Source organism: Chrysochloris asiatica, unplaced genomic scaffold (genome assembly GCF_000296735.1).
Source record: "Chrysochloris asiatica unplaced genomic scaffold, ChrAsi1.0 scaffold00065, whole genome shotgun sequence".
Classification (NCBI taxonomy): domain Eukaryota; kingdom Metazoa; phylum Chordata; class Mammalia; order Afrosoricida; family Chrysochloridae; genus Chrysochloris; species Chrysochloris asiatica.
In genome coordinates, this window is record NW_006408583.1 from 7,807,148 (window position 1) to 7,821,155 (window position 14,008).

The 14,008-nt window shown below is 41.5% G+C and overlaps 1 protein-coding gene and 1 pseudogene across 1 annotated transcript in view; both read right to left on the minus strand.

Annotated features, from left to right (window-relative positions):
* The window catches only part of ADAMTSL1 (ADAMTS-like 1), a 63,907-nt gene extending 59,192 nt beyond the window's left edge, over positions 1–4,715 (minus strand). The window contains exon 1 of the mRNA XM_006864475.1: positions 4,468–4,715. Within this exon, the coding sequence (XP_006864537.1) occupies positions 4,468–4,669 (202 nt within the window). The 5' untranslated portion in view covers positions 4,670–4,715. The remainder of the gene's footprint in view (positions 1–4,467) is intronic.
* An 8,082-nt stretch (positions 4,716–12,797) lies between these two features.
* LOC102822845 overlaps positions 12,798–14,008 on the minus strand; it is a 152,507-nt pseudogene continuing 151,296 nt past the window's right edge.

Here is a 14,008-nt window from a genome sequence, read left to right on the forward strand (position 1 = left end):
ATTCATAACCACTACACTACCAGAGCTCCTTTAATAATACTCTTGTCTTAATCTCTTTGTTGCTGTTGTTAAGTTCCATCTTGTCTGTTACAACTCATAGTGACCCTGTATAAGGCTTCCAAGGAGTGACTGTTAGGTCTGAAATGCCAACCTTCTGGTTAGCAGTTCAGTGCTTATCATACAGAGCCACTCTTTATTAGGGTATCTTAAAAAACAAAACAAAAAACCTCCAATCAAAAGAGTGGTTTACGAGGGGATCTCTTAGACCAGTTAAATTCAAGGCAGAGAGGTCAGCTCAAAAGGTTACGGCAACTGTTTTTTGGGATTGTTGTTCTTAAGTACTGGTAAGTTGGTTCTGATTCATAGGACCCTGTTTAGGGTTTACAAGGAGTGGCTGGTGGGTTTGAATGACCAACTTTGCGGTTCAAACTGACCTTGCAGTCCAGTGCTTATCCTACAGCGCCACACCAGGACTCCAATCTTGATAGACTTTTTGTTGAAGGACACAGGACAATCATAGGAGTTTATTATGAAGAAGTTTTAAGAAAATGTGAAAATGCATTGGTGAAAAACTTTCAGGAAAGTTGCACTGAGAAATTTTTTTCCCATCATCCCAATAAACCTGCTTAATCTTCAAGGGTAGCAAGGGCTGTCTTATGAGGATTTCACTGTGAATCCTTACCCTACCTACCCTACAACAGCCCTGATCTTGTCCCTTCAGTCTTCTTTTTGTTCCCCAAATCAAAGAATATTTTAGAGGCACCCATTTGAGTGCCTCAACGATGCCCAAACTACCATTTTGATGTGGAATAAATCAAGGGACACAGTTCTTTAGGAATGGGTTAGGGAGATGGAACCATAAAATTCACAAGTCTATAGATCTAGAAGTATACAGACCTAGATGGTGGACATGTCTAGAAAAAAATAGCTTCACATTTTCATATTTTTGCTTAATAAGATTGCTATGATTCTGAAGCAAAATTTTTGACTTAGCTTAACATTTGAGTGTATATGTATGTATGTAAACAAACACACACACACATATATATATGAGTCAAAATTATCTGCACTCCAGTTATATTAAAATGTTCATCCATGTCCACAACTGATGACAACGTTGAGCATGCACATGAAATGATTCTATAGAATAGACAAACAAGTGACAGTGGATTATGTGACAAATCATTTTGCAAATCAGTCATAACTCTGTCTATGAAATACTACACCAGAGACGTGGGTTTCTAAAAGTATGTATGAGATGGGTACTGAAACAACTCACGAAGAGCATAAACAGAAGCGTTTGGACATCAACAAACAAAATTTGGACTGGTACTCAAAGAAAGGTTAAAGTTTCTTTAAAAAATTCATTACTGGTGATGAGACATGGGTTCACCATTATGAGACTGAGAATAAACAGAATGGAAACATCCTCAATCGTCAACCAAGAAAAAATTCAAAAGTTAACTATCAGCTGGAAAATTGATGATTACAGTTTTCTAGAACTCTCGTGGGCCAGTATTGGATCACTAGCAGGAAAAAGGTTCAACAATCAACACTGCTCATTACAGTGAGATGCTCACTGAAGAGCTGAAGCCTAAAGTTTGTATTAAATGCAGAGGACTGCTCTCCAAGGGTGTTACAATCTTGTATGACAATGCACGTCCACACACTACTGCCCACACTGTTGATGTTCTGCAAAAACTTCCTTTTGAGGTATATGTATGTATGTAGATATATGAGGTGAGTCAAAATTTATCCGTACTCCATTTATAATGCCCATCCACATCTAAATGCATGATAGTGGTGCATTCATGGCTTGCAGCTCAGTCTAAAACGTTTTTTAAAATAAGGGGATATGAAAACTTGTTGACAGACGGACAGAATGTATTGAAAAGTAAGATTATGTTGAAAAATGATTTGTCTTTTCTAAACATTGATGAAAATAAACTCTATAGTTGGAGTGCTGATAATTTTTTATTTACCCTCATATATGAAATATAATTTAAAAACTTTTTTTTTTTTTCATTATGGTAAAGGGAAAAACACTAGGCTTAGGATCAGGAGACCTTGGTTTGAGCTGTGGATCTGTCAGCAAGTCACCTAACAATTTCACTTAATTCCTCTGAGCCATTCCTCATCTATAAAACTAGGGTTTTCACCAAGATCTCTTTCTCCTCTGATTTTGGGAGTTGATGGTGGCAGCATACTCAAAGTTAGCCCCTCTGCCTCCCCTCCTTTGTAAAATCCCTTCTTGAAGCTCAAGATACATTTGCTAATCTACTCCCTAAGAAGGAAACAGGGAGGCTATGTTCAAAATGGACTACTGATATAGTGATGTAGGATCAGCACTGGACTGCTAACCATAAGGTCAGTGATTCAAACTCACCAACTGCTTCTCAAAAGCCCTATACAGGCTCTCTATGTGTCGGAACCAAGCAACTCGACGGCCCTTAACAACAACCACAACCACATGCTCAGGTCTTCTTAGACTAAATGTCTGCCCCTCTAAACATTTTACAGCCTCTACAATGTTTTGCTTCTTTGGTACATGTCTAGTGTATCTTCCTAGAGAAACTGAACTCTCCAATGACAGAAGTCATCTCCTATATCTGTCCTACTAGCTGTCTGCCAGTGTTCCACTAACAGAATTTATATCATTTTCATGACTAGATGATTGGATGAATGAATCAAACTCCACCTCGTAGACGTCCAGTCACCACACTGCAAGTCAAAGAGCTTGGCATGAAATCTTCACTGTATACACAAAATCCTCCCTTTAAAAATTAAGTAACATTTTTGTAGATTAAAAAAAGAGAGAGATTATCTATAAAAAGTAACACACTTTGACTAATAAACCAAACAAGACTTTTGATTAGGAAAAGCCCTACAGTTAAGTCTCAATAGTGATTTTCCCCTCATGTTTGGTTACGTGGTGAAGCAATTCCTCACACACGGTGCCCTGGTCACACCGTATTAGAGCTGGAATGTTGTAAGGACTGGCTCACAGAACATCACACTCCACTGGCAAAGCTGCAGCAGCAGCAGCACATCCTAGACTTTCATCTCTGTTCACAGAAGGTGAAGAGGAAGGGTGATTAGGAAGGAAAAGCCCATCAGTAAACACCATATCCCAGTGTGGGGCACTTGATCCTCCTGCGCACTGGACTAGCAGAGCGCTGGATGAAACTCAACACCAAGCAAACGAGAGCTGGTTTTCTGTGACTTCCTAAGATGGCTTGAGGCTTGCATAATCACTGGGGAGACAGAAGCCCATCAAGACCTCTATCAGATCAGAGTGAGCAGGGGTGAGGTAAGCTAGGCTTTGGTATATCTGCCATTTAGGGTATGAAAATAGAAGTATATAGTTTATTCTTCCCTCAGGAAGTTCATAAGTATATGTACATGTATGCGTGGTGTGTAATGATGTATATGGCTCCCATTTTTCTTTTTGTTTCTCTTTGATCACTTTCTCTTGACAAGAAAGCTAGCATGAGTTCTCTAATAATTTTTTTTTTCTCTAAAGGGGAACTCAAATATAAGCTTTGCTGCTCCATTCCCACAGCGCCCAGACTCAATGGAGAAGAAAACTTGAGTGACTTGAGTCCAGGGCACAGAAAGGATTATCGCATGCTACATGCCTAGGGCAAGCACTAGACAACCAAGTATTGTTCTGAGTCTTAAGGACCCATTTAACACTTTTAGGAGCCCTGGTGACACCATGGTTAAGTGCTTCGCTGCTATCTGAAAGGTTGAGTGTTTGAACCTGCCAGCTACACCATGGAAAAGAGATGTGACAATCTGCTTTTGTAAAACTCATAGCCTTGGAAACCCTACAGGGCTGTCCTATTCTTCCCTAGACAGTTGCTAGAACTTGACTCAATGGCAACAGGTATGGTTTTTTGGTTTGATTTGACCAAGAATTAGGGGTTTTTATTTTGGGGGAAAACGTGTGGATTTTAGGTAGACTAGGCCATAATCTTCCTGAAATTATATGAAAAAGTTTACCTCCATGAATTTTTTGGGAAGGAGGTAGTCTCTAGCTTTTATCTTATTCTCAAACAAGTCCTTACCCTGGAAGGAGCTAAGCACAATTGTCTTACCTATATTATATCTCTCTTGACACAAACTCTGTGTGGCAAGGTGGGCGGTCTTTATTTTCTAGGTCTTCACATCAAGAGAGCAGCATTTAAGCCTTAGCAGAGTTGAGTAACTTGCTCAAAGTGAGTAAATAAATGGCAGAAGTCAGAGCTTAATCTCATGTCTGCTTGGCTCCAAACTCTATATTCTTTCTACTTGAAGGGCCTAAACTGGGGAGAAGTGAAGGGGGTGTTTATGTTGCCTTTCTGTTCTTAAATGGATCTGTCAAAAAGGAGCTGTGGGTGGGTTAGATAGTCACCCCGATGGGTCCACGGGGTTGGGGTGGGGTGGGGAGGTGGGGGGAGGTGCAGGCAGCCTTGAGGGGTTTACCAAGGATCAGTAGCTGTGTGCTCTCAGTCAGCTGTCCGTGCAAATTGGCCGCCCTGCAGGAGTACAGGCCTTGGTCTGAGGAGGACACATCTGTGAGTAGCAAGGAGCCCTCGTGAGGATGATGAGGAGGAGCCAGTTTGATTTTATTCCTGAACCAAGTGACTTCAGCTTCAGGTACACCTAGGAAGAAAAAGAAATCCATCAGCTAAACACAGGCAGGTGAACCAGGCGACATGTGTGGTCTCTTGGCTGGCTGTCACTGCAGCTGCTGGGCAGGAAGCATGTGTCTGCACATCTTCTACTTCCTTTGGCCAAGTTAAATAATGCCTTGGGTCTCTCAGGCGTCCCTACATCTCTTGCCTTTTAAAATTTACACTGACAAGGCAGGAAGAGGAGGGGAGTTAAAAGTTGATGAAACAGAGGCAGCTGGTAAAGGATTCTTGCCAAGGAAAAGAAAGTGTCCAAATTCTTTGGAAGAAACATAAAAATATAAGAAGCAAATCTAAACATCAATGAAAATGATAATCTACAACTACATGAAACAAACAAGATTGAATAAGAAATATCAGACACTCAAGACAACACTGTATGATTTCATTTCTTGAACTACAAGACAGAAACTGACAATGTTACTCTATGTTGTTAGTAGTCACAGACAATGGTTTCCCAAGAGGGTGAGAACAAGACTTGAACCTCTGGGAACAGTTTCTTGATCTGGGTGCTTGTTTTGCAGGGTGAGTTCACTTGGTTGTTGTTGTTGTTAAGAGCTGTCAAGTTGGTTCCGACTCATAGTGACCTTGTATAGGGTTTCTGAGGCTGTAAATCTTTGAGGTAGCAGAAAGCCTCGTGTTTTGCCTACAGATCAGCTGGTGAGTTTGAACCTCAGAGCCTTTCATTCACAGTCCAGTGTGTTTATCCTACAGAGCCTCCACACTCTGGGTGGCTTGGTTCCTTTATGATATGTACCTTTTTCTGTAAGGACATTGTATTTTGTGAAAGTGATTTTATGTATCCATTCAGCTAGGCTATGGTGCCCAGTTGTTTGATCAAACTGTGGATTCTGTTATGAAGCAGTTACAGGTGATTAACAACTCAATTGACTTCAAGTAAAGTAGGTTACCCTTATAATGTGCAGGGCCTCCAATCAGCTGAAGGCCTTAATAGCTAAAAGGAACTTTTCTCTAGAGCGTATTCTGCCTCCAGACTATAAAGGGACAATTTGACCAGAACTTATCTGCTCTTCACTCTTCCTATCACCTGACCTACAGGTCTGGGAATATAAACCTTCAGGAATCTCTCTAGTCTTTTGTTGGATCTACAGATTTTGGACTTTTGTGTGAGCCAATTCCTTAAAATCAACCAAACTCTCTCACATGTATGTGTGTATATATACACATTACATATATTACATATATATTATACACGTATACACACACAAGAGGTTTTCTCTGCTATCCAAAAGTAGAGCAATACTATAAAATGTTTCATAAGCCAAAAGAGCATAAAGAGGAGTTGGTGGTGTTATTGTTAAGTGCCGTTGAGTTGATTCTGGCTGATAGAGACTTTGTATAAGGTTTCCAAGGAGAAGTTGGTGGGTTTGAACTGCTGACTTTGTGGTTCAGAGTCTAGTGCTGACCCTACAGTGCCATACCAGGAGCCCATAAAGAGGAGTAATTACCATTAATTTATATGGGAAATAGTTTTGAGCATTCCCAGACCCCGAAAATAACTTACTAAATAACATATAAAACTTAAAATAACACTAACATGTAGTGTTCTCAGGAGCCTGGTGGCACAGAGGGTGAAGAGCTGGGCTGCTAACTGTAGGGTCCATGGTTTGAATCCACCAGCTGCTCTGCAGAAAAAATGAGGCAGTCTGCAAAAATGTAGTCTCGGGAACCCCATGGAGCTGTTCTACTCTGGGTTGCTATGAGTTGGAATTGACTTGAGGACACAGTTCAAAACTACAATGGCTCAATTCTGAGATGCTCAGTGTAGTTCCCGGGAGGGAAGTTGATTCTGAGATGCTGAATATAACTTTCAGGAAGGAACTTGGTGATACCACTCTTGCAGGTTGGGATGCATACTGCCTCTTTAAAGCTTGCTGAAAAACAACACTGAATGCTAATTTCACTTTTTGCCTCTTTTTTGGTAAAAGTTAAAATCCTCTTCAGATTTCTTTTGGTGAGTGAAAATTGGTACACGTGAAGGGCTTTTGTAAAAGTGAAATGGTATAAGGCAAACTTTTAAAAAGTGGGGGAATACCTGTATGTAAATATGTAATTATATACACATATGCTAGAGTCCTGGTGTGGTGCTGCTGCAGGTTAATGTGCTGGACTGCAAGTCAGTTTGAACCACAAGTCGGCAGTTCAAAGCCACCAGGCGCTCCTTGTATATCCTAGCCAGGGTTGCTATGAGTTGGAACCAACTCGATGGCACTTAACAACAACAACAGGAACAGAGGAATGGATCCATCCCTCTCCTTTACTCAGGATTCTATGTGAATCACTAGGGATGGCAAACTGGTTGGAGGGAGGAAGACAGGGCTGCTACAAGGGGGTGAAGACTTGACTTACAGCATCTTTTCCACTCCAGGGAGAAGTACACACTGTTGTTGTTGTTAGGTGCCATCTAATCAGTATTGACTCATAGCGACCTTATGCACAGCAGAACAAAACACTGCCCGATCCTGGGCCAACTTCACTACTGTTGCCACACTTCAGTCCATCGATGCTGCCACTTGGCCAATCCATCTCGTTGGGGGTCTTCCTCTTTTTCTCTGACCCTCCACTTTACCAAACATGATATCCTTCTCCAGTGACTGCTCCCTCCTGACAATATGTCTGAAGTATAAGAGATGAAGTTTGGTCATCTTGGCCTCCAAGGAGCACTCTGGCTACACTTCTTCCAATGCAGATCTATTGGTTCTTTTGGCAGCCCATGGCACTTTCAATATTCTCCTCCAACACCATATGAAGTCATTAAAAATGCAATGGCTTGGGTCAGGTGCACCTTAGTCCTCAAGCTAACATCTTTGCTCTTCAATACTTTAAAAAGTTCTTGTGCAACAGATTTGCCTAATGCAATACATCGTTTGATTTCTTGACTGTTGCTTCTGTGAGTGTTGATAGTTGATCCAAGAAGAATGAAGTCCTTGACAACTTCAATCTTTTCTCTGTTGATAAGAATGTTATTTATTGGTCCAGTGGTGAGGATTTTTGTTTTCTTTACATTGGATGCAATCCATACCGAAGGCTGTGCTCTTACATCTTCATCAGTAAATCTTTTAAGTCCTCTTCACTTTCAGAAAGCAAGGTTGTATCATCTGTATATCGCAGACTGTTAATGAGTTTTCCTCCAATCCTGATGCCACGTTTTTCTTCATATAAGCCAGCTTCTCGGATGATTTGCTCAGCATAGAGGTTGAATAAATATGGTGAAAGAATACAACCTTGTCACACACTTTTCTTAATTTTAAACCATTCAGTGTTCCCATGTTCTGTTCGAACAACTGCCTCTTGGTCCAGGTAGAATCCTCATGAGCACAATTAAGTGTTCTGGAATACTCTACTTCGCAATGTTGTCCATAGCTTGTCATGATCCACACAATTGAAAGCCTTTGCATAGTCAATGAAGCACAGGTAAACATCTTTCTGATATTGTCTACTTTCAGCCATGATTCATCAGACATAGGCAATGATATCCCTCGTTCCACAGCCTCTTCTGAACCTAGCTTTAGCCTCTGGAAGTTCTCTGTCATTGTATACTTGCAGCTGTTTCTGTATTACCTTTAGTAAAACTTTACTTGCATGGAATATCAAAGAGATTGTACAATGATTTCCGCATTCTGTTGGGTCACCTGTCTTTGGAATGGGCACAAACACAGATCTCTTCCAATCAGTCGGCCAGATAGTTGTCTTCCATATTTCTTGGCAGAGATGAATGAGTGCCTCCTGTACTGCCTCACTTTCTTGAAAGATTTCAATTTTTATTCCATCAATTCCTAGTGCCTTGTTCTTTGCTAATTCCTTCAATGCACCTTAGACTTCCTGCTTCAGTATCATTGGCTCTTGGTCATATGGTATCTCTTGAAATGGTTGAACATTAACCATTTCCTTTTGGTACAGTGACTCTGTGTATTCCTTCCATCTTTTCTTGATGCATTCTGCATCATTCAATAATTTGCCCAGAGAATCTTTCAATAATGAAAGTCGAGGCTTGAATTTTGTCTTCAGTTCCCTGGCTCAAATGATAAGATACTGATTTTTCAAATGCATGGCATGGACCAGATTAGCATCAACTCTGCATACATCTGGAGAAGACCCAGGTGACTTGGAGAAGCCGAGTTTCCATGGCAGCACCTCTAGGGAGAGTAAGAGCATCATGCCAGCGTGGACTTAGGACTCCAAGTTCAATTTTTAATTAAAACAAAAAAACATCAAAAACCAAAACCACAAAATAGCACACAAGAGAAGGCCTCCGAAAAGCAAGAAAACAAGTTAAAGACTCCCACTCATTTCTTATCCAAAAGCACAAGGAAAAATGAGCTCCTATAAGCCATCGTCTACAAGTATCCCGTCTCTTTCTTTGCTGTGACTTGCTCAAATGTAGTACTTATTGTTAACATCTTTCTTTGTGGAGGCCAGTGGGCAGTCAGCACACAATCCTTAAGAGGAATGAAGAGCTTTTCTAGAGCAAGAGAGGCAAAGTATGAAACCTGGAGTAAATGGGCTTTTAGTTCCATCGACAAAAGGATGATGATTAAGTGAGTCAGGGAGTGAACACTCTCTCCACAACTGTGCCATGGTGGAGGCCTCCTAAGTCAGCAAGAGTGACTTTCTGTGTCTGCCATCCTGCAGAAAACTCCTACTGCTCACCAATGTGTACTACCTTGATCAGGGCCTGGGCCAGAGAACATAGAGGGGAAGAGAGTAAAGGAGAGAAAAGAAGAGAGAGGGAGAGGGAATATAAGAATGAGAGAGAAAACACGAGGACACACAGAGCAAAGTGAGAGAGGCAGAATGAGAACCCAGAGATGGACAAAGACTTGGGAGCTGTTTTTCATTTCCCCGGAAATTCATTGTAAGCTTCTTCCATTCTCTTCAGTCACTTTTGCCTTATGTCCCCATGAAACCGGGCCTGTTTAACAGGATATGACAGGGTATCTACCACCTGTACCTCAGGTAATAGCAGAGGGGTTCATGGCACATGGAAACACTCACAACAACATATGGTAGAAGGAGGTAACCTCCAGCCTCTGTAAACCTGGAACCATAGAAGTGAGCAGGAGCCAATGAGGTGGGGGAAGCAAAATTCTGTAGCACTAGTTCTTCACTACACTGATTAGCAAACCCTCTGAGACTCACTCACACACGGACCTGCATGTGTGCTTGCCTGTTGATGGATGTGTTGTTGCTGGTGCTACTTTTAAGGGTTTCTTGTCTGGGACTGTGGGCTTCAGACAGAGAATGATGCCAGGAAGATGGTTTAGAACCACAGCGAGCCCTTTATGGACTGGCTTTGACATATTACAAACAAAATCTGAATAAAGGAAGAGGAAAAATAAATGAGGCATCACCAAGCTCTTATTTCTTTTTCTCTCCAGAGAGGACAAGGCTGTTTCAGAAAACTTTACCAGCCCTAACTTGAGCCTCCCCAAGAAGGTACTAGATATACATTGCTAATCCTCAGGTCCAGAATGAGTCTGTCTATGTAAACATCAGGAACGTCCTGAGGTCACGCGCTATGCAAAAATACCCTGAACACATTAGAGGCAGAAAGAACACGATTACTGATTACTGATTATAAGTTAAATGTCTTACAAACATTTTTTTAAATTATAAAATAACATCCAAATATTTATTTTTCACAATGACTCTGTGAGGTAGCTCCTAATATTAATTCCATTTTACGTGTGAGAAAGATGAGGCTCATAAAGGATAAGAAGCCTGGGTAAAGTCACATTAGTTTGGACCCCTGAATGGTGACATGGAAGCAGAACCACTGGCCCCCTCTAATTCCCACCCTGAAGCCAAAAATGTCAGGGCGGGGATTCAAACTCAGATACCTTCAACACTAAGGATCCTCATCTGAACAAGTACACAGACAAGACGGCCTCCTTAAAGAAAATCTGAATTATAGCATTAGGTTTTTTTTTTTGTTCAAATGGCCAAACCCTTAAACATGTTCTACTTTCAGAATTAACTTTTTTGTTTTAATTGTGACACTAAGATTGCTGTCATGAGAGAAGTTTCTAGAATCCACATATGCTGGCTTCATGAACTTTCTTCTTGTTAGGAAGACCGGTCAAGTAGTGGAGCTTATTTTTCCCAGTCTGTTTTGACATGACAGCACATTCTATAGAAAGAAACATCTGAGAAATGACAGCAAAAATAATCTACCCCAGAACAAAGCCCAAAGCTATGTTGTTGACAAGTTCCTTGGACAGGATCCCACTCTGGACGCCTTGGTATTATTTGTACATAAAAAAGAAAGAGGAAAGAGCTTGCCTTTGCTCTTTGTCCTTTGTGGCATATCTTATCAACAACACAATGCTCTCCCTGTTGGTTGTAAGGATCAATAAATGAGTCTAGTCATACAGGGCTGTAACTTGATATGAATATAAGGATTAGTGCCTTTAATCTCTACTGAGCTGTCAGGTAGAATGATTCTATAATATTAGTATTTTTAAATCCCAGACAGGACATGCTTGTTAATTGGTCCACTTGTTATATTTGGAAGCCATTTACATTGTGGCAGCTTGTCAACATCTGGGGGTTGGAAATTCACTGAAATGCATACATTGCCACAATAAATTCTCGGAGCTTCTTAGGTAAGGTGATGGAAGGTGGCTTAGTGCGCAAAAAGAGAAAGGAGACAGTAACTCAGCTTTAGCAACTATTCTAAAGAGTAATGAACGTTTGGCAGGAAGGGCGGGCTTCAACCTTCTAAACTTCTTTGTACAAATGGTGGCAGATGCTGATGGTTATCCACAAAACTCTTGTTGCCTGTGTACCCAGTTAGGATACATTTCCCAGCATTCCATGCGCTTGTGAGTAGCCATGTGACTAAGAGGGAATGTGACCAACCGTGAAGTGTGCTACTTCTGGGTTTGTTGTTGTTGTTGTTAAGTGCCGTCGAGTCGGTTCCGACCCTTAGCGACCCTGTACAGGGTTTCCGAGGGTGTAAATCTTTACGGAGTAGAAAGCCTTATCTTTCTCCCGCGGAGCGGCTGGTAGTTTCGAACCTCTGACTTTAAGGTTCGCAGCCCGATTCGTAACCACTACGCTACCAGAGCTACTTCTGGGTATGGCCCTTAAAAAGCTTCCCAAACATCTTTCACACTTAGTACTTTTCTTTCTTTTGGTTTGCAGAATGGGGATGACTCCCAGGGAGATCAAGATGTGTCTAAGATGGCACAGCCGCAGCATCTTGTGATCCTGAAGGACTGCAAGGGGCAGATGCTCTCTAGATTATCAGGAAAACTCTCTTTTGATTCTAATAGGTAAATCGTTATAAAATGATAAACTTCTACTGTGTTTGAGTCAAATGTTCTGAGAGTCTAGTTGACCCTAACTTGTTGAGTTGATTCCAAAGGACAGGATTGTCAGGCTGCAAATCTTTATGGAACCAGATCATCACATTTTCTCCCATGCAGCAGCTTGAGGACTCAAACCACCTACCTTTAGTTAGCAGCCTAGTGCTTAACCACTGTGCCACTAGGGTTGCTTTCTAACTAATATACTGCCTGCCATTGACTCCACCCACAATGCTTCAAAAGTTTATTATCAGGTAAGAGGAGACTTGGCTGAACACTACAGAACAGTTGAAGACTTGAGTTAATGGAGAATACCACTTTGATTGCACATTTTAAGCATGTTAATGAGAGAAAAAACAACAACCTAGCATATGGCTGAAAGACAAATAACTAAATTCTATGAAAACCTTTAAAATGAAAGGTGAGGTTTATGCTAAACAAATGGATTACCGTATTTATTAAACCTGTTTTCTTGTTTTAACACCAAAGTAATTTTTTCTTTTGATGACCTAGTTGATTAACATACAGACTAGAAATAACAAAATTTTACATGTCTTCTTTTTCTGCCTGGTTGATGTTCCAACAAAGTAGTGTAAGTTTCATCCTTTCATGTTTTAAGCATTTTGATTTGTTAAAAAGGGATTGTTCATAGAAAAAAAAATTTGTGTGTGATATACAAGACTGGTGGAGACTGGCTATCTTGCAGCTTCAGTCAATATAGTGAGTATCTGCCATCTGACTGGTCTCTGGAGGCTTCCTTTGGTGTCCCCCATGGCCATAATAACAGTAATCAGTTCTGCTTTGGTCTGGGTGTATGGCGGACACCACAGGCATCATAACTCAGTTCATCGCATGTAGTACCATACTCATCGTCATAGTCATATTCTCCATAGGTCTCTTGTGAGACTGGTGATGGAGGACAGCACCCAGTTGGGGAGACTGCTCTTGCTTGCAGAGTGAGCAGTTCTCTTCCTCAGCTTGTTGACTCTTCTGGGGGTTGGTGCCCCTTGGTGTACACCAACTTCCACTGGCCAGGCCATGATGCCGTCCCTTCTCCTGGTTACTACGGGAGTTAGTACATCTTTTGTATGTAAGTGAGCTTTCTTTAGAACTACTGGAACATCTGCGCTTTCTCAACCACTTTTTAAGTATATTAATTCCAGCAGCTGTGCTTGCCTGATTTCATCATTCCAGTCTGGAATGAAGAACTTCTTTACGGCTTCCAAAGCAGGTCCTGGGCACCTGCTCTGCTTGGGGGGCAAAGACTTCTCTGAGAACATGGAGGTCTTCACTGAGGTGGAAGTACTTTGCTTCTTCACTTTTCCTCAACTCTATGTCTTGTCCCGCATGAAACCTTTTCCAAGAATGGACATTTCTGTCAAGAAAATTTCCCAGGAAATGCTTCTAAGAATTGCCATGTGGACCCAAATGATTTCCCACAAAGTTGAACTTAGGAAACTATTTTACAGGAATTAACTACCACTTTCTGTCCCAGCTTCACGTTCTATGAATCACCACATCCATGTACTTTTCTTCTTCCTTGCTTTCTCCTTTTGAAACTTTTTTATTTTGTGGTTCACGAGTCACAGAGCATGTATAAAGGAGGGGTACAGGGAGTCCTTCTCCACCAACGGCTCTGGGAGGTACTTTTCCTCCAGGCTCACCACCTTCCAGGACCAGGATGTTGACTTGTGGTGGTCATCCCACAGCCCCCCACCAGACCTGTGCCTCCAGTTTACCCAGTGGTTCCACAGGTGCAGGGGGCGGGGCTAGTGCCCCTGTCTCTGGACTCAGCCCAGTGCTCCCACCACATGTAGGTGAGCAGGTGACCCTGAGGCAGCCCCAACACTGATTTCTGAAATCTATTGTTCTGCATCACTAGTTCTACCAATTTTATCTCCTAAGTGAATCCTTAAGAAGCTTCCTGTATTTTTAGGTTAAAATCCTAAACTATACCATAATCTATGAGTGTGCATTAGATCTAGCCTCTGCCTACTTATC